General features: G+C 43.6%; 2 protein-coding genes across 4 annotated transcripts in view; both read right to left on the reverse strand.

The window, feature by feature from the left end:
- Window positions 1-18635, reverse strand: part of LOC128503192 (class I histocompatibility antigen, F10 alpha chain-like) — a 30991-nt gene extending 12356 nt beyond the window's left edge. For 2 of the 3 annotated variants that reach the window (XM_053473233.1, XM_053473230.1), the window contains exons 1-6: window positions 18489-18635; window positions 18136-18393; window positions 15080-15358; window positions 12888-13157; window positions 12689-12793; window positions 12425-12454 (exon numbers count right to left, since the gene is read on the reverse strand). In XM_053473233.1, coding sequence (XP_053329208.1) covers window positions 12425-12454; window positions 12689-12793; window positions 12888-13157; window positions 15080-15358; window positions 18136-18393; window positions 18489-18558 — 1012 coding nt within the window. In that variant the 5' untranslated portion in view covers window positions 18559-18635. The remainder of the gene's footprint in view (window positions 1-12424; window positions 12455-12688; window positions 12794-12887; window positions 13158-15079; window positions 15359-18135; window positions 18394-18488) is intronic. The other variant, XM_053473232.1, reaches the window with a different exon arrangement.
- On the reverse strand, window positions 3412-4374 carry LOC128503095 (olfactory receptor 6Q1-like). Its single transcript, XM_053473117.1, has one exon. It carries the CDS (start codon window positions 4372-4374, stop codon window positions 3412-3414), a length of 963 nt encoding a protein of 320 aa, XP_053329092.1.
- Window positions 18636-19133: the final 498 nt, after the last annotated feature.

The following is a 19133-nucleotide window of genomic DNA, read 5'->3' on the forward strand; positions in this document are numbered from 1 at the left end:
CCGCGAGCAGGATTGAATGCGGCCGTCATGCGTACCTGGCCAGTAAACACTGAAGCCACGCCCACCGTCTTCCGCGCTCAGTACACTGGAAGGACAGGAAGAAGAAGAAGAAGTAGAAGAAGAAGAGGAGGAAAAGTGAGAGTGAAAGAAGAAAAGGTAGGAGAGAGTGGATTAGTAAGTGTGAGAGAGTGATGGGTGTTATGCTGAATATAAGTGTGTGAGAGTGATGGGTGTTATGCTGAATGTAAGTGTGTGAGAGTGATGGGTGTTATGCTGAATGTAAGTGTGTGAGAGTGATGGGTGTTATGCTGAATGTTTGTGAATGATGGATCCAGATAGCATGGATGTGTAAGTGTTGGGGGATAGCTTGGCATAGGGAGTCCGTAATCACATTCCAGGTGTCGATCGAGACGAGGAGTAGAATGGTCAGGTTGCCACCAAGCGTGATGAGATAGATGAGGAGAACAAGGAGGAAGAGCGGAAGCTGCAGCTCGGGGACATCGGATATCCCTTTAATAACGAAATGAGTGCGATTCCCCTGATGAGTCTCCATGTGTACGACTGATTCCAAAAGACAGGTAGATGAAGACCCCTGTTTGCCCTGAGTATCGGGTCTTTTAACTCAACCTCAGGGAGAATGAGCAGAATCTCAGGGTCACACAGTCTGGAGTCATATTCCCCTTTGATTTAGTGATATCTGAGCATCCCGATTGGTGCTTTTCTCACTTCTACTCTATATGACAGCTGGAATCCCTGCTTGGACACAGGTGACTTCATTCAGATCACCTTCCCCTCCTGACAAGTCGTGGTTTCCATAAGGATCATCATTAGAATCATTTGGCTGCCGCCACCACTGGCGAGTCGCTGCGATGGGATCTGCGTGGTGGTTTAATAAATATATGATAAGTCTATGACGATTTCTTATTGTGAATGTTTTTTTACAGCACGAAACAATCAGGGGTCGTTAAGACAGCGAGCGAAAGTAACATCTTATTCATTATTATTAATAATAAACGATTTCTCTACGATGGCAGATCCGTCTACCAATTCTAAAGACGCTTCCAGATGTAGGAACGCACAAACGTCACGGAATATGTGGTGTACCCTGATGGGCGATGTGTATTTTAAAATAAAAATAATTTCAATATTTAAATTTTGTCAAAGCTCTGTATTTATAAATTCCCCCTATATCTTGCACGGGTTAAACTAAAAAAAAAAGTATAATATTTGGCTCAGCTGCAGTCCACGCAATTAATCAGTTAAAATATATATTTTTTTTTTATTTTTAGACATTTTGGTTGAGAGAATCTCACCTCAAATCCTAATTCTTCCCGCTTTCTTGAGCGAAAATTAGATTTTTATTATAAATATAAATATTTTAAATATTCCCTTGATTTATTTAAGACATGTTATGCCCCCCCATTTTCTTTCTTATTATTTATTTATTCATTTATTTACTCGTTTATTTTTTCAGAATATGTTCTTGATAACTCACCTTTTTTATGAAACTGCGTCCAGAGTCTGTTTAAAGTTGGCTTGGCTAGAGATCCTTGCGTTTCTATGACATAGGAGGCACACGTTTGGATTCCCAAATAATGCTGCTTACTTCCAAAAACGTCCAATTTTTGGAAGAATAAGAGGATACTTTATTGTATTTTTTGGTCTATTTTAAAGTCTCGATATGGCACAAAAAAATTAAAAAATAAAGCCGTTCTTCCAGAAGAGGTCCAAGTGACTCGTAAATCTATGAATACTTCATGTTTGTTATCAAAACCTAAACTAGAATATGGATCGCCGATTGAGAATCATCTCAGAGCATTTAATTTTTAAGCTTGAAGACGTTCTGGTTTATACCCTCGGAATACATTGGGGAAAGAGTCTAGAAGGAATGGGCAGACGATGAAAGAAAGAACTTAACGATGTTTTGTCTCATAATAAAAACCTTTCAAAACCTTGAGAATCGGTTTTCTAAAACTTGTTAAAGGGTAGTGAAACGTATTACAAATACTCTGATTCAATAGATATAAATAGTTAAAAATGCTTGTTCTACATTTTCTAACCATACATCCACAAACCCAGGGAAGCCCAGTTAATCTCCGTTGTTATTTGAGTTGCAGAGATATCTTAATTGTCCCCTAAAAGTTGAGATATTGAGTTTGGAATTCCGAGCACTCCGTTGAGTTATAGTGAGCTGCATCGAATTATTTGCCAAATTACTGGCGAGTGCGGCCTAAATAGACATTAACGGAATTAATCCGGTAGGTCATTTGCTAATTAAGTTGGAAGTCTTCGTTATTTAGACCAATTCTTGGACCGCTCGCCTTCTCCTGTGGAGTCAAGAGTCGAAAACCTTTTCAACTTGACTTATTATTTAACTTATTGACTCGTGAATAGCCAAGTTTCTATCGTTTTCCATTGGAAACAAAAGCAAATTTGGGAATTTAGAAGGATTTACACATTATAATTTACAATATCCCTTAAATAATTGCCTAGTAGCTCCTTTTTTCCACATTTATGGTCCAAGTTAATTTTAGGGTGGAAAGTTAATTGTTAACAAAACCATCTAGTGATAAAATAATTTACATAAAAGTGTGAAGAAAGATTATAGAGATAAGAAACATAAACCGGGATACATGGAACCTAACACTAAGCGCCACACTTTGTCTGTTGTCTACTACTTAGACTGTAAGCTCCTCAGGGCAGTTAACCCATTATTCATACCTATTGTGCCCCAATAAAAATGTCTGTAGTCCACTTATACCGTATAATTGCACATTTATTATTATATCATATAGCAAACCATAAAGGGCTAAATACAACTGTTAGAGGTAAAAAAAAAAAAAAAATATATACATCCATGCACATATATACTTTATTGATAAAAAATCATGGTCAGAATTTCGGTGAAATTGGGAATTGAGTAAAATACACATTTTATATCTCTAACAAATAGACAGAAAATGGTAATTATAAGTATATGGCGACACGTGTGGGCATACAGTCTTACACTGTATGTAAAAGATCGTTTACACAGGTTTAGTATGTTTTACACAAAAAGACTTAGTAACAACTGAAGAAATTCAATGAAAAATAAATAAAATAAAGCTGAGGGGCTCCTCTGGACCCCTTTTAAAGAAGAGGGGGGGTAATGAGTGTCGCCCCCTAGAGGCAATCAGGGGGTACTGCAATAATAGAACCTCGGCTTGTAGACCACCTATGCTTTATCCCAATGGAAAGGGGGAGTTGTAATAAACATATGAGAAGCATGGAGCCCCCTGGGATGGAGAAAGCAAAGTCAACCCAATGCATAATTCTAGCCTATAGTATGGTGGTGCTAGGGCCGCTGAGCTGTAATATAAAGATGTTGTAGGGCCGTATTGATGTCCGCTAGCCCTTAACTGAGTGACGTAATTATCTTTTTCTCAAAAGAGATTTGGTTTTCAGAACTTTATTTAGCGCTACCCTGACATCTTCATTTCGGAGCGAATAAATGACAGGGTTCAGAGTTGGGGTAACAATAGAATAGAAAACAGACACAAGCATGTTGTTGGAGAAGGGGGAACCCGTGCCCACCCGCATGTAAGTGAAACCCATAGATCCGTAGAAGAGGCAAACCACAGCCAGGTGAGAGGTACAGGTGGAAAAGGCCTTGCGCCTTCCGCGGGAAGACGACATCTTCATGATAGTCCACGTGATGCAAAAGTAAGAGATAAAGATGACCGACAGTGAGCTCATGAGAACAGCCACGGACACAATGAAGTCCACAAGCTCTTTGGACTTGGTATCACCACACGCCAGCGTAACCAGCGGTGACGCATCACAAAAATAATGTTCAACTTGATTAGGCCCGCAGAAATCCAGCTGACTAAGAAACCAAATGGGAAGAACGGGCGTGAAGAGGCCACTGAGCCAGCAGCAAAGCAGGAGCGCCACAACACTCTTGCTTTGCATTATCATTGTGTACCGTAGAGGATTACAAATAGCCACGTAACGGTCATAAGCCATGGCGGCCAAGAGATAACACTCGGCAGCGCCTAGAAATGTGAAAATAAAGAGCTGGGCAATACAAGCGCCGTGGGAAATCTCATGGTTCCCCGTAAGGATGTTGGCCAACATGTTGGGCAAAGTGACACTGATGTACCAGATCTCCAGGAAGGACAGGTTCCCCAAGAAAATATACATTGGCTTGTGGAGTTTTAAATCTTGCAAGACCAGCGCTACGATTACTACATTTTCTAGGACGGCAAATATATAAATCAGTAAAAATGAGGCAAAGATAGAAAGCTGGCATCCTCGACAGCCGCTAAACCCCACCAACAGGAACTTGGTCACAGTCGTTCTGTTTGGTAGCTTTGAACATTCTGAGACGTGCATTTTTTTTTCTGCGATATAAACAAAGTGATATAAATTACTACAAACAGATACCGAAGTACACACCTATATACACATTTATACCGCACTATAATGTAGATCTCTATACACGAGTGGCTGAACTTAGAAGAAGCCACAAAACCACTGCAGTTATATCTCATTGATCCCATTCTTTCCTTTTCTAACCATGCAAAAAAAGGTTTGAGATTAAGTTACTGAGGACAGACAGCTGGTTAATGGGTTCATCGTTACTTAAGAGCATCTCAGGTTTTAGCTCTTTTGTGTCATTTCATAGGAAAACCCTCTATTAATATATCAGACTGAACCGTCCACTGAAGTGTAAGCTGGGTTTCCCCATGCATAGAACCACAAAAGATTCAAAGAGGACTGATAACTCCTTAAAAGCCTATCCTACAGTTTACTCCAGCCTGAGAACATTTCAAGACATAACTACCTTTTACCATTATAGTGATATATGAAATAAACAGCAACCCCAACAGCCAACACAATACCTCAAAATAAAAGTACTTTATTCAAGTAAACCAAGTCTTCACAGGCTCCATGAACAAAGCCCAGTTTGCATCTTAATGAGCACAGGACAGTAAAGAGGTCAATGTTTGGATGTACCCTTTAATTTAGGGCGAGACCCTACTGGACCCTACTGGACCCTACTGGACCCTACTGGACCCTACTGGACCCTACTGGACCCTACTGGACCCTACTGGACCCTGCTTATGAGCTGGAACATTTGTCTGGGGTTGTGCAGAAGCAATTTGCCTCTCATTTGGTTCTGGACTGCCCTTTTGGGTGGGATCGGAATGATATGTCGATAGAGATTTTTCCTGCGCAATGGCATGCGAGAGCTAAAATTTGCTCCTGAACAGGGATTGGCTGTAGGGCAGGCCATTAGGTGTCTGTCTGTCCTTGGGGAGTTAATCTCAGATCTTTGCTGTATGGTATTGTACCGTTCAAGAATCTCTTGGGGCTCACCCCAATTAAAAGGATGAGACTAGATGTGGACACCCCTGCTCATGTATGTCTACAGGTATGTGATTGGCTATGTTAAATCTGTGTGATTTATGCTTTTATTCTGAATCTCTCTTGTGGCAGGATTAGACTGATTTATTTGTGAGGGTATGAAATTAATAATTTTATAAGTTCCAGGCAACGTGACTTTGTATGTAATCACCTAAAACCTGCCTGTTATAAAGTCACATGCTCTCGCAAATGCTTTTTGTTTATGCGGATAGAAAATAGAATGTCTGGGTGAAATAATCCATGTTGTTATATCCTCCTACCATGGTCACTTCATTGAAGAAACTGGTTCTTGCTCAGGCCATTCATGATCTAGATGTCCGTTGTCTCCCCTTCTGTCTTTCTCCATATTTTTATCCCACCACCCTCGTGCCGGATAACCCTACTGCTTTATCTCAAATTATTTAGTAATTAATCTGCACAGGTGGCTCCAGTTTTAAATTCTGAGATGGATTTAAGGAAGAACGGCGTGGCGTGATACATATTTACACGGCATTCTACAAAAGACAAGAAATTGCATTATTTTAATAAGACGCCTCATTTAATCCCCTAGGAAGACTCAGATGGAAAAGCCTTGCGTGGAATCCCCACCATCGCAAATATGTTAATTATCAGGACTCAGTTTTGTTACCTGAATATGGCACGGCAGGCGGTGTTCGGGATCGAGAGGGTGCTGGCTGCGGCTTTCATCCTAACAACAAGAAAATGGATTATTAATATAAGAAAAGTATCATGAATGTATACGATATTGGCCCAGCTGTGTTAAGTAACTATTATATTGCGTATATATATATTATTTATTTAATTATTTATTTTTTATAAACTGGTACCTGGGGGTTATAATTTATCTATTTTTTGTGAATGCATAATCACATAAAAATTAAGAGATTGCTATATAATAATAATAATAATAATAATCAATTATTACAATCACATTACTCTGTATCTATCTATCTATTATCTATCTAATTATCTATCTATCTATCTATCTATCTATCTATCTATCTATCTATTATCTATCTATCTATCTATCTATCTATCTATCTATCTATCTATTATCTATCTATTATCTATCTATCTATTATCTATCTATTTATCTATCTATCTTTGATTTCATTTTAAACTAGGTTTTTATTCAATTAAAAGAATGTGGATTCGGAAACTTACAATCAATCATTGTTCAAACTTTTAGGACGAATCCCTCTTCTGCGCTGACGCAAGCAACTATCGAATATATTTCATTTCAATTCCGAGTTAATCTTTATTACGGCAAATGTGGCACATTTATCATTTTGGTTTAACATAGAATTGGAATCATTAATATTGAGGGAATGTCAATCAGTGCTGCTGGTTGTCTCCAGGCTTCTGTGGATGAAGATGGTTCTGGTTTCTCATTTTTGGTGGGAAGATGTCTCTCTTGCTAAATGTCTTGCATGCGCGTCTCTTTGGCCTGCCAGCAGCTAGTGTTGGAAAGGCAGATGGTATTTATAATCTAGTGGATCTCTGGGGAGGTTATGTGCCAGGCAGGTAATAGGATCCCCAGGAAGAAGACAATGAGCTACTCCTGTGTCAGGGGACCTGCTGAACGTGGAAAGGTCCACAGCCGATCACTGCGGCATTCTCAGTACTTCTTCATTTCAATACAACTTTTGCACTTATTTATCAAATTTATTAACATATACGTGACATCTAGTGCATTAATTGTATGGTTTTTAATTACATAAGTTTTGGCGGTAAAGGTGATAGAAAACCCTTCCACGTAAAATTAAGTGGGTAGTAGAAGTGTTATTAATCACTCATCTACAGACACCAGACACGCCAGAACGCTTTTTTTCCCTTCAGAAATCTCATGGTGCTGCCACAACCACAAGGGATTCTGGGTAGGAACATGGGAGCAGGATCAACAACCACCACTGCTGTCTCTTTGATACATGGATCTCTTCGAAGTAATTGCCTGCTGTACAGGACAGCCTTTAAACAAAACCCAGGCAAGACATGCAATACCCAGACCACTACTGAAAGATGGCAGTTTCATCCTTAACAGGATTCTACAGCATCAGGTTACATTACAGGGTTAGTAATTGAGCGGTGAGGCTAGGGGTAGCAAGAGAAATACCATTACATAAGTTATGGTGAGTAAAGGTCATTTAAAATGAGGTTGTAATACTGGCTTAATACTTAATAATAGGGTCCTTATTTGCATGCACCTACCCAGAATCCCCTGTGGTTGTGGCAGCACCATGAGATTTCCGAGGGAAAAACAAGCCTTCTGGCGTGTCTGGTGTCTGTAGATGAGTGTTTAATAATAATGCTTCTACCCCCTTAAATTTAAGTGGGTTTCCATCACCTTTACTTATGTAATGGTATTTCTCGTACTACCCCAAGCCTCAAGCCAATAGTATAACCTCATGCTGATGAGACTGCCAAGGATGAAACAGCCAGGCTTTAGTATTATTTAATAAAATAACAAGGCTTTTATATTAGAAGTCCACACAGCTTGAGGTGGATTGCTGGTCCCTGATCTTCTGATGAGATCTGGATTGTCCCCTGCAGAAAAAAGAAAAAAAAAATAAAAAGCTGTCCTTGAGCGGTGATCTGGCTGTTGTGTCTCTTCTTGAGTTTTGCCAAAGTCTGTCTTGTACAGCAGCCAATTACTTTCGAAGGATCCGTGTATGAAGCAGATATGGTTTTTAATGTCACTTGTGTTAAATATATATATTTGTGGTATTAAATAAATAGAATTATTAACTTATCAGCGTGGTGCCAAAGCTTAATATGAGCTGGGAGTGACGCGACGCCCTGACAGAAATGAATGGAATTCTGCAATAACCTGCTTTTTTGCTTTATTTCATATAATGTTTTTTGTGTTGAGGAGGAAAATTATCCAGAATAAAAGAGGGGCCCTTTATGTGTAAGGGCCCCAAACTCCTTAACCTGGCCTCATACAGAATACAACGTAGATCAGGCACACGTAAGAAGGGTAATCATGCTAAAGACATGTACATGTCCACAAGTATACAAACCTTTTTGCACCTCTAGTGTACCTGATTTGCAGGACTATAACTCCCATCATCCTTGTCATCTTCGTGGCTGGGGGTGATGGGAGTTTTGGGGGGCATGGATCTATTTTACAAAATGAAACAGCTCAGCCACAAAGCGGTAGACCGCGCACGCTGACAGAGCGGGGCTGCCGAGCGCTGAAGTGTGTAGCGAGCCCGTAAAACTCGTCTGTAACTACAGAGCTCCCCCAAGGCGGACATATTGAGCTCCCTCAGTCTTTCCTCATCATTTTGATCCTGAAAACCGTTTCCTATTTTAGTCGCCTCCTTCTGTCAATATCGTTCTGGGGATGGGGGTCTCCACGACCGCCCCCGATACCCTGGGGTCTGACTTTGCTACTAATGCATCCGTCTAAACACCCAGATGAGCAAGAATTGGGATCTCAACCCCCAACCCCGCACCATGTGCTTTGTTTCACTCAGATGTAAGTTTACATTAATAACAATATTACCGGCAGATATTAAAGACCTCGTTATCCCAGGATACACGTTAGCTTTATTTATCTATTCATTTACTTTTTCTTTTGCTATTATTAAATTATTATTATATGAAACAAAGCCAAGTTCACATGAGCTGCCGATTCTAACCAAATCAAATACTGAAAAAAGAAGGTAGAACTTTTATGTATATTTTATTGTAATCATTTTATTGCGTGTTAAACAGATCTAAACATCACAAAAATAATTCCCCGCCAATCCTTAAGCTCTTAACCCCTTAAGGACCGGGCTCATTTTTCGTTTTGTACCCTGTGGGACCGAGGCTGTTTTGACACTTTTGTGGTGCTTGTGTTCAGCTGTAATTTTCTCCTCACTCATTTAGTGAACCCACATAAATTATATATTGTTTTTTTTTCAGGACAAGATGGGCTTTCTTCAGATACCATTATTTTGATCGTATCATCTTATTTACTATAAAAAAAATAAAAAAAACATGGTGAAAAATTGAAAAAAAAACACATTTTATGACTTTTATTTGAAAAATCTTTTACTCACCTAAAAAAGCAAGTAAAAAAACTAGCTAAATAGATTCTACTACTTGTCCTGAGTTTAGAGATACCCAATGTTTTTATGTTTTTTTGCTGTTTTTTGTAAGTTATAGGGCAATAAGTACAAGCAGCGTTTTATGATTTCCAAATCTTTTTTAACAAATCTGGTCAGTCTGCCTCCATCTCCTCTTTGGAATATCTTTGAAGCCGGTTAACTCAATTTAACCCATTCAAACCATATATTTTTGAAAACTAGACACCCCAGGGTATTCCAAATGCTGTTATTTTAACCCTTTCCATGCACCAATTATAGAACTACACTTTGTCAAACTTTGTAATAGTAATTTTTTTTATTTTTTTTTCACACAAATTGTACTTTAGGTTCTGGTATATGTCACTGTCAAACAACACCCCAATGTGTGTTCAGGAACATCTCCTGAGTGCAGTGATACCCGACCTGCATGGGTTTGTCGGGTTGTTTCAGATTTAAAATGCCACATTTGGGAAGTGCGCTTTTTTTCTCCATTTTGGTCAGTCTGTACCTATGCCCTATCTTTGAGCTCGGCCACTCCAATTTACCCCATCAGCCATTTTTTTTTATATTAGACACCCCTTGGGTATTTGAAGTGCTTTTATTTTAACTCTTTGTTGAGATTTTTGAGAAATTTTAGCACTTGCTCAAAATAATAAACTTTATTATTTTATTTTTTTAATACTTTTTTTTATATTTTTTTTTACACATTTTGCTGGTACTGGATGGTTCATCTAGTGACATCACTGCATAATTATTTTTAAATGTTAGCACATTTGGTCTGGAGACCATCTAGCTAACTCTTTCATCTTTATTGTTTATTTTCCCGGGCCGCCGCCATCTTGCTGATGGCGAAGAACACCGGCAGCTGCGGCTGTGACTGCTCTCCGGAGCGGTCACAGCCCACCCAGAGGTAAGTGTTTGGTGTCGCTGGATGCCTCCAGATCGAGGCATTCCAGCGACACCATTTAAGTTTAGGAGGCGATCGCCTCCTAAACGCTTTTAAAACGGGCGTCCGCCGCCATACAATGTATGGCGGCTGTTGACGCCCCGGGGAGGGGCCAGACATGGCCCCCGATGCCGATCTCGGCCTCGACATCGAGGCATTGCAGCAAGGCCGTTTAAGCGAAGAAAGTGATCCTTGATCACTTTCTAAGCTTAATTTTTTGACGGTTCAGGACCGTCAAAGGTCATTTAGTGACCTTCTTGTCATGACGGTCCTGAACCGGCAAAGGTCGCGAAGGGGTTAAAATAATTATTTCCAAACCCCATCTCGTCTGTTGTCACCAATCACAGATCCCGTTTACCATCAGCCGATGGCTTACAGACCTCTGTATTGTTGAAGAGACGCGCCTTATCTTCGAGACCAGCTGTAATGTTTTTATAAAAACATGAAAAAATGGGCCCCCGAGGTCCCCCGCTAGTAAGAAGGGCCTCCTCTGAACAATCGCCATCAACTACAACCTGTCTCTTGCCAAGATACTGATGTAAGGCTTACTGGTCTGTAGTCGCCAGAACCCCCAGAATCCTCCATGTTTTACGCGTCTCAGTACTTTCTGTCTGAGGTTCCTTCCCTTATTCCCATTTACATATCCCTCATCAGAGATTATTACAGCCCGAGACCCCCATATTCTACCCTTATTTATAGATAACGAGCCGAAAATATTACCGAGTATCTTATTGTAGCAAAGCAGTGAATCACCCACTAAACCTTACTGTATATGAACAAACCTGGGAACGTCTGGGCTCCGGCTACCCAGAGCCTACTCTAGAGGGACGCGGCCAGGACTACCCGCTGACATCATGGGAAATATCCTTATTTAAAGGGGAAATGGGTGGGCCATGTCAAGACCCCGCAACCCGGAGGATTCAGGTGTTGACCCGGAGAGTTCCCAGGTATTTATATAAGAATATTTGCAAGTATAAAGCAGATTATACGACTTAAAGCAATTCCTATAAAAGCTTTTGATTTCTGTGAGTTATAAGAAGTGGACGCAGGGGCCGGCGCCAGGCGGGGGATTTTCTCCCGTTTCCTACACGGAATTCCTGGTACGGATCCCTTCTGTTTGCGGAGCTGCAAAGACATCGAAAATACATTAATGTGTCGCCTTAAACTTACTTCACTTATTCATTTCCTTAATAATTTAAATATTAGTCAATAGGAGAGAGAAAGGAGAACAAACATGGAGGGTTTAGAAACTGAAACCAGTTTAAGGTGGCTTGTTTGATCGTCTCCCAGTAGAAAAGTACGCGACCCCCCATTCAATATAAATAAATTGTGAGACGGCGCTCGCAGATCAATCACACGGAACAGATTTTTTTATGTAGATCTGTAGAAAGTTCTCTGGAAAGCAGGTTCTGCGCCAGCAGGATGACGCGTAACTAATAGGAGTAATAATGGAGCCGCTCTGCCCGGCTCGTGTTCTGGATGTCTATATAGTTACACGGTTTATACTAGAAATATTTGGGCTCGGAGGTCTCTTTCTGCTCTGATTTTCCCAGAATCACTGAATTATTGAACTTGTATCAGGCTCTCCTCATATGAAGACAATAAACATCTTCCCGTTATCATTACGGACTTACATTTACGTTGTGGATGTGGCTGGAGACCATTCTGACGCTTAAAAGAAAAAAAATATTTGTTATAAAGGTGACGCCAATCTTCCCATCACTAATTAGATACCCAGCACAGGTATGTGGCGCGTGGCACTGCCCGTCTCCCTCAAATGGGGCTTTTAGGCACAACGTCCCTCCCTACCTGCCCCCCACAACCCATAACCCACCAGAGTTATCTGAAGACAGCTCAGACACGTGACCCCCGAGTACGTGACCCCCACCGCCAGTATTCTGTATATTATAATATCACCCGCCAACCTCCGCTGCCAGCCATTATACCCGCGCACAGAAACGCCAACATAGCGGGAGGCGAACGGATTACTTACTGCCAGTCGGGGCGTAAACGGGACGTTCGCCTGAAATAAAGGAGAAAAGAATATAATAAACAGATTTTAAAATAATTAATACCAGGGTTACGTAGAAGGGATTCTGGGGCAAAGTATGAAAATTGGTGTCACTACATAAAAATCAGAAGTGTTATTGGTTGCTATGGTGATAAGGTGACACTCCCCGTCATATACAATCAGAATTATTAGTGATGTCATGTGAAGAAGCCTCTATAGAGTATTCAGAAGCAGTAATTCGCGAACCTCTCCTCTTCCATAATATAAACCCAACAGCAGCAGCGACAGCGATCCCTGCAACGACTCCAATGACGATGTACACGGTGCTGCTGCTTCCGCCCTTCCTCGGATCTGAGTGACACAAAACAGGAGATATCAGTCGGGGGGCAATCTGAGAATGTGATGTAAGTGTTGGGGTAATTACCCCTCTCCTTGAGGCACTCACCCCACATCACAATGAGTGGCTCTGCCAGGCTGCCGTGGTCCACGTGGCAGGAGTAACTGTCCCCCTCTTTTGGAGTCACTTCCACGGTGACCCTGATCTGGTAAGTGCCGTCGGTATTGGGGAGAACCTGTTTGGCCTCATCCGAGGGAATATCTATCTCGTTCCTCTTCCAATTCACGTCCACATCGCGGGGGTAAAACCCGTACACCTGGCAGTGAAGCTTTGTGGCCCCCTCTGAAGTCTGGGCTGAAACCTTCACCTCCGGGGCAACTGAGATCACAGAAAGGGTAAAATAATGGTTATTGGGTGTGACAGTCCATCCGTTTGTCCCATACGTTATTTTGGCCCCAGTCCTGATTTCATGTATTGTACGTCTATCCCTGTGTGTTACCCCCTCAGCCAAACGAGTATATTCACCGACTTTCCCAAGGAATAAGGGCTCACGGACCCTGTGGGCTCCTTGTGCTGGTCGGATTCAACCCCCCGCGGCCATACCTGCCGACCATTGTAATTTCGCTGCTACGGACACCTGTTGCCCCACCACAATGCTCTTTCGGGGTAACATTAAGCTTGTGGTGGGCGACACTCGGTGGGGGTTACAGAGACGGAGCTCGTCTGGGAACCCTGGTTTTATCACCAGGACCGGGGTTTACCAGCCGCGGTTATGGAACTGAGGGATTCCACGCGGATTATTCCAGGGTTTCCAACGCTGTCGCTCAGGGTCCTGACGTTGCACCGCGTCACTTTTTGGATCATATCATCCACGGACCCTGAGCTCTCCATTACTACCCCGGGATCGACGCCGCTCCGTCTGGATCACCCCAAAATAGGGACTCTTTGTCGGGTGGGCATTTCTGGCCATAGAACTGTATGACGGAGCCGCGCTGTCTGGTGGTTGATGAGATTCTATCCCTAATCCCGCCGTGTGCTGCGTATAAATATCTGAGGCGTCCTCAATAAACTCCGTTCTGTTTGTACACTAAGTCCCGGCTAGTGCTTGGGGGAATACGAAGGGTTAATCCCTTTCAGCGGCAAGGAAGTCCGAGTACGGGGGTCTCCGTCACAATGGGGCTGTAGTTTAGAAGATTTGCTCCATCCGGATGTGTGGCCCCCTGCTAGTGCTTTATGCCCCTGCATCACCCCATGCGCGGTCAGCGCTGCCACTTCGGTTGGAGCCGATCCTGTAGAGTTTTATGTAAAGTTCTGGAAGGATCCGGAACATTCTGGAGAGAGGTCAAAAGAGGCGACTACAACGGGGAAAGATCTGCAGGATATAAATTCTCAAAATGACTAAAAGATCTGAATACGTACAATCTGCAGGAGAGAGAGAGGGGAACAGCCTCCCAGCAGAAGAGGTAGAGGTTAAACCCCCTGCAACCAATGAGATAACAGGCACGTCATGATAATTTTGCTACTACAGGACTCATAACGTACCTGGTATGTAATTGGTTAAAAATGCCCTCCCCACTGTTGCTAATTCCCTAAATTCCTGGCTTTAATAAAATATTTTATCTCTTTTTTTACTTGACCCTAAGGGGTTATTATTTATATTCCCTGTTAGTTGATATGGTGCAGTCAGCGGGGGATTTGTTGGACAGGGTTAGGTAGGGGTTAAACACAATAAACAAAAACCTTTAAAAAACAACTTAAAATAAATGAAAACGACAGAAATCAGGTTAATGAATATATTTTGGTATCGGCTGCGGATAATTTATATTCCCGTAAATTCCAGCTTTTATAATTTTTTCGTATAATAATACAGCTTAAAAATCCCTACTTTCCCAGAAATATTTATAGAATTCATTCGCTGAATGAGAAAGAGGGAACTTGGTTGGTATATAAGAGACATAAACACAACGAGAACGCTGGCCAATGGGAGCCAGAACGCTGCGCTGTGTAACTCCGCCTACTTTACTCCTTTTTTTGTCCCAGGACACCTGGAGCAAATGTTGCCAAAATCAGGACTGTTCTTCACAAAGCAGGACAGTTGGGAGTCATGCAGAAGATAAACAGTTAATAAAAAAATAAAAAGAGAGGCTGCTGGGACCCGCTATGGAGAATGAAATTATAAACCAGATGAAGCCCCCAGGAGCCGTTACCCCCCCCTTCCCCATTTCTGCTACAGCTCCTCCCTCTCCCACCGCTCCAGCTCCTCCCACCCCCGCGCTCCAGCTCCTCCCCCCCGCTCTCACCTCTCCGCTCCAGCTCCTCCCGTCCGTTCTCGATGTATTTCTTCAGCCATTCTATACACACGATCTCCAGGTAATTCTTCCGTCTCTCTCCCCATCGCATCTCCGGACCGTTCCATCTCTGTGCGGTGATCTGCGCCTCGGCAACGACCGGAACATAAACCCAGCGCTCGGTGTCCAGGGCGAGGAAATCCCCCCCGTCATATCCGTACTGCTCGTACCCCCCGGTGCTGCCGTCATCCCTCAGCTCACAGCCGTACATCACCTGCACAGAATGGACACCTGCAGAGAGCGGCACTCATTACACCCGGCTGAGTGTGAGTGATGTGGGGGTCACACCCCGGGGGCCCCGGTATACGGACCCTCGCTGTACTGGGAGCAGAGCCGGTTACTGGGGGGACTGGGAGCCTGTTTTCCCGGTTATTATATCATGTTTCCGGTAATTAGTGATGTCATCCGTATGATGTCATAAAGATGGTTTCTCGGGGCTATTATTCATTATACTGTATTGGGCTCCATCTCTATCAGCCCTTCATACAGCAGCCAATCAGAGCATCGAATGCTGCGGACAATAAAGGGTTAAAGTTCATTCCCTCCCCTCCGGTTTATAAACCCCTCGGATGGGAATGCTGGCAGTTGTAGTGGATACAGTGCGGGGAGCTGGAGTCGTAGTGGATACAGTGCGGGGAGCTGGAGTCGTAGTGGATACAGTGCGGGGAGCTGGAGTCGTAGTGGATACAGTGCGGGGAGCTGCAGTCGTAGTGGATACAGTGCGGGGAGCTGCGATCGTAGTGGATACAGTGCGGGGAGCTGCGATCGTAGTGGATACAGTGCGGGGAGCTGCAGTCGTAGTGGATACAGTGCGGGGAGCTGCGATCGTAGTGGATACAGTGCGGGGAGCTGCGGTCGTAGTGGATACAGTGCAGGGAGCTGCGGTCGTAGTGGATACAGTGCAGGGAGCTGCGGTCGTAGTGGATACAGTGCAGGGAGCTGCGGTCGTAGTGGATACAGTGCAGGGAGCTGCGGTCGTAGTGGATACAGTGCAGGGAGCTGCGGTCGTAGTGGATACAGTGCAGGGAGTTACTGTTGTGGTAGTGGATACAGCACTAGGAGTTACTGTTGCGGTAGTGGATACAGTGCTAAGAGTTACTGTTGTGGTAGTTGTTGTATATACTTCTCCTCTCTCAAACCAATACCACCAATTGATATGCGTGGAGAATAATCCGCTCTGCGTTGTGTATTAATGATAAATGTAATACCCCTTGTTACCTCCTCCAAGAACTAACATATAACCGTATCCCCTTTTCCAGATAATATATATGTCTAGTTCTACTAAGGTTTTCTACCCGATATTACAATAAAACAGCCAACCCAAGGTTCTTACCAGAGAGAGAGCTTTAATTAGAATCTACGCAGATTAATGTTACAGCAAAGACAAAACCAGAGTTACAGTGATATACAGACGACAATCATTCATACCGACCACAAACATCCCATCTATCTAATATCTGCTGCTAACATCCCATCTATCTAATATCTGCTGCTAACATCCCATCTATCTAATATCTGCTGCTAAGTGTGTATGCTGTGTGGGTGATGTGCCAAGGGTGAGACTCTCCAATCCAGTCTCCTTCTGTGTGTTTCTACAATGTCTTTTTAAGGGATTTCTCTATTGATGTGTAAATGAGGTCCCTGTCCTGTGTTCCCAAGACCCCACCGTGTGATGTTATTGACTTGCTATGTTTCCCATGCCTATCTCCAGGTGATGCATTTCCTTCCTTCTCTACATAGTATGCAGGTGTGATATCTTCTTACAGCTGTCTTTCCTGTTACTTCCCCCCTAAGTGGCTTGCAGCTATCATACATACATATATACACATACATACATACACACACACATACATACATACACACATACATACATACACACATACATACATACACACATACATACATACACACATACATACATACACACATACATATATACACACATAAACTTAATCAAGCACATATTAATTACAGATATACATACTTTGTATTTACCCCAACAGTAGTGGGCGGGGAGTTAATGTTGTTGTAGTGAATAGAGCGAATGGAGTTGCTACTGTGGTAGTGGATACAGTGCGGGGAGTTGTTACTGTGGTAGTGGATACAGTGCGGGGAGTTGTTACTGTGGAAGTGGATACAGTGCGGGGAGTTGTTACTGTGGTAGTGGACACAGGGCAGGGAGTTACCGTTGTAGTGAGTAGAGTGAATGGAGTTGCTCCTGTGTTAGTGGATACAGTGCGGGGAGCTGCTGCTGTGGTAGTGGATACAATGCGGGGAGTTGCTGCTGTGGTAGTGGATACAGTGCGGGGATATGCTGCTGTGGTTGTGGATACAGTGCGGGGAGTTGCTCCTGTCTTAGTGGATACAGTGCGGGGAGTTGCTGCTGTGGTGGTGGATACAGTGCTGGGAGTTGCTGTTGTTGTAGTGGATACAGTGCTGGGAGTTGCTGCTGTGGTAGTGGATACAGTGCTGGGAGTTGTTACTGTGGAAGTGGATACAGTGCGGGGAGTTGTTACTGTGGAAGTGGATACAGTGCGGGGAGTTACTGTTGTGGTAGTGGATACAGTGCTGGGAGTTACTGTTGTGGTAGTGGATACAGCGCTGGGAGTTACTGTTGCGGTAGTGGATACAGTGCTGGGAGTTACTGTTGTCGTAGTGGATACAGCTCTGGGAGTTACTGTTGTGGTAGTGGACACAGGGCAGGGAGTTACCGTTGTAGTGAGTAGAGTGAATGGAGTTGCTCCTGTGTTAGTGGATACAGTGCGGGGAGCTGCTGCTGTGGTAGTGGATACAATGCGGGGAGTTGCTGCTGTGGTAGTGGATACAGTGCGGGGATATGCTGCTGTGGTTGTGGATACAGTGCGGGGAGTTGCTGCTGTGGTGGTGGATACAGTGCTGGGAGTTGCTGTTGTTGTAGTGGATACAGTGCTGGGAGTTGCTGCTGTGGTAGTGGATACAGTGCTGGGAGTTGTTACTGTTGTGGTAGTGGACACAGTGCTGGGTCTCACCTCCGGTGTGGTTGAAGCGGCTCATTGCTGTCCTCACATTGCGTTTAAATACAGCCTCGCTGTTTTTGCTGATCTGTGTCTGTCTCTCCCAGTATTCCGGTCCCTCTTTCTCCATCCACTGAGCGACGGGAACAAACCGGCCGCGGTCACTGTTATAATCCGATATCTGGATCCCGTCCACATACCCGACTTCAGTATACTCCGGCAGCCCGTGTCCCGGAGCCGAGACCGCGGTGTGATAATACTGGAGAGAGTGACCTGAGACAGACAGACACGTCAGAGACAGACTGACCCGCAGAGCTCACACTCTATACACATTCTGTATGCCGGGGACCCCTCCCCATTATACTCACCACAATACACCCCGGACACCCCCACAATGAGCAGCAGGGGCCACATCTTTACCCCCCTGTATGCGGACATATCGGAGCCCCGGAGCGGGAATAACACAGACTGATCCCAAACTAACAGCCCGAGTCAACCGGAAATCCCCTGTGAGTCAGGAGCTCTGCGCTGATTGGCTGCAGCAGGAACTCATACCAATAGGAAATTAAATCCTCTGCGCATCAACAGTTACCGGGCAGAGGGAAGCGCTGAAGGTTGTGAGAGCGGAGAAAGTGAAAGTGAAAGTCCGTTCATTTCCGGCGGGGCTGTTATTAATATTCTGGATTTTAAACCCAGGTTTATTGGAGTGACGTCATCAGCCATATTACTGACCAGCGCAGGGAAAGCGTGTCCTGCAGGGTGTGTGTGGGGGGGGTATTAGGTGAGGTTAAAGGCGTGCATACCTCCTAAGTGTCCCGTCTTGTGTAGGACAGCCCTGACTTTCGGAAGGAGGGGGTGTATAAGTGAGCGTGAATGTTTTTGTATAAGTGTTTGTTAACATGAATCTGTGTGTGAAAGCGTTTGTATGCACGAGCATGTGTGTGTAAATATTTGTGTGTGCGCATGTATGTGTAAGTGGTGTGAGATGGAGTGTGTGTTAGCATGAGTGTGTT

The sequence above is a fragment of the Spea bombifrons genome, chromosome 8 (assembly GCF_027358695.1).
Source record: "Spea bombifrons isolate aSpeBom1 chromosome 8, aSpeBom1.2.pri, whole genome shotgun sequence".
In the NCBI taxonomy this organism is placed as follows: domain Eukaryota; kingdom Metazoa; phylum Chordata; class Amphibia; order Anura; family Pelobatidae; genus Spea; species Spea bombifrons.

Coding starts and splice junctions, on each gene's coding strand:
- LOC128503095 (XM_053473117.1), bottom strand. CDS start 4,374: ATGCACGTCTCAGAATGTTCAAAGCTACCAAACAGAACGACTGTGACC.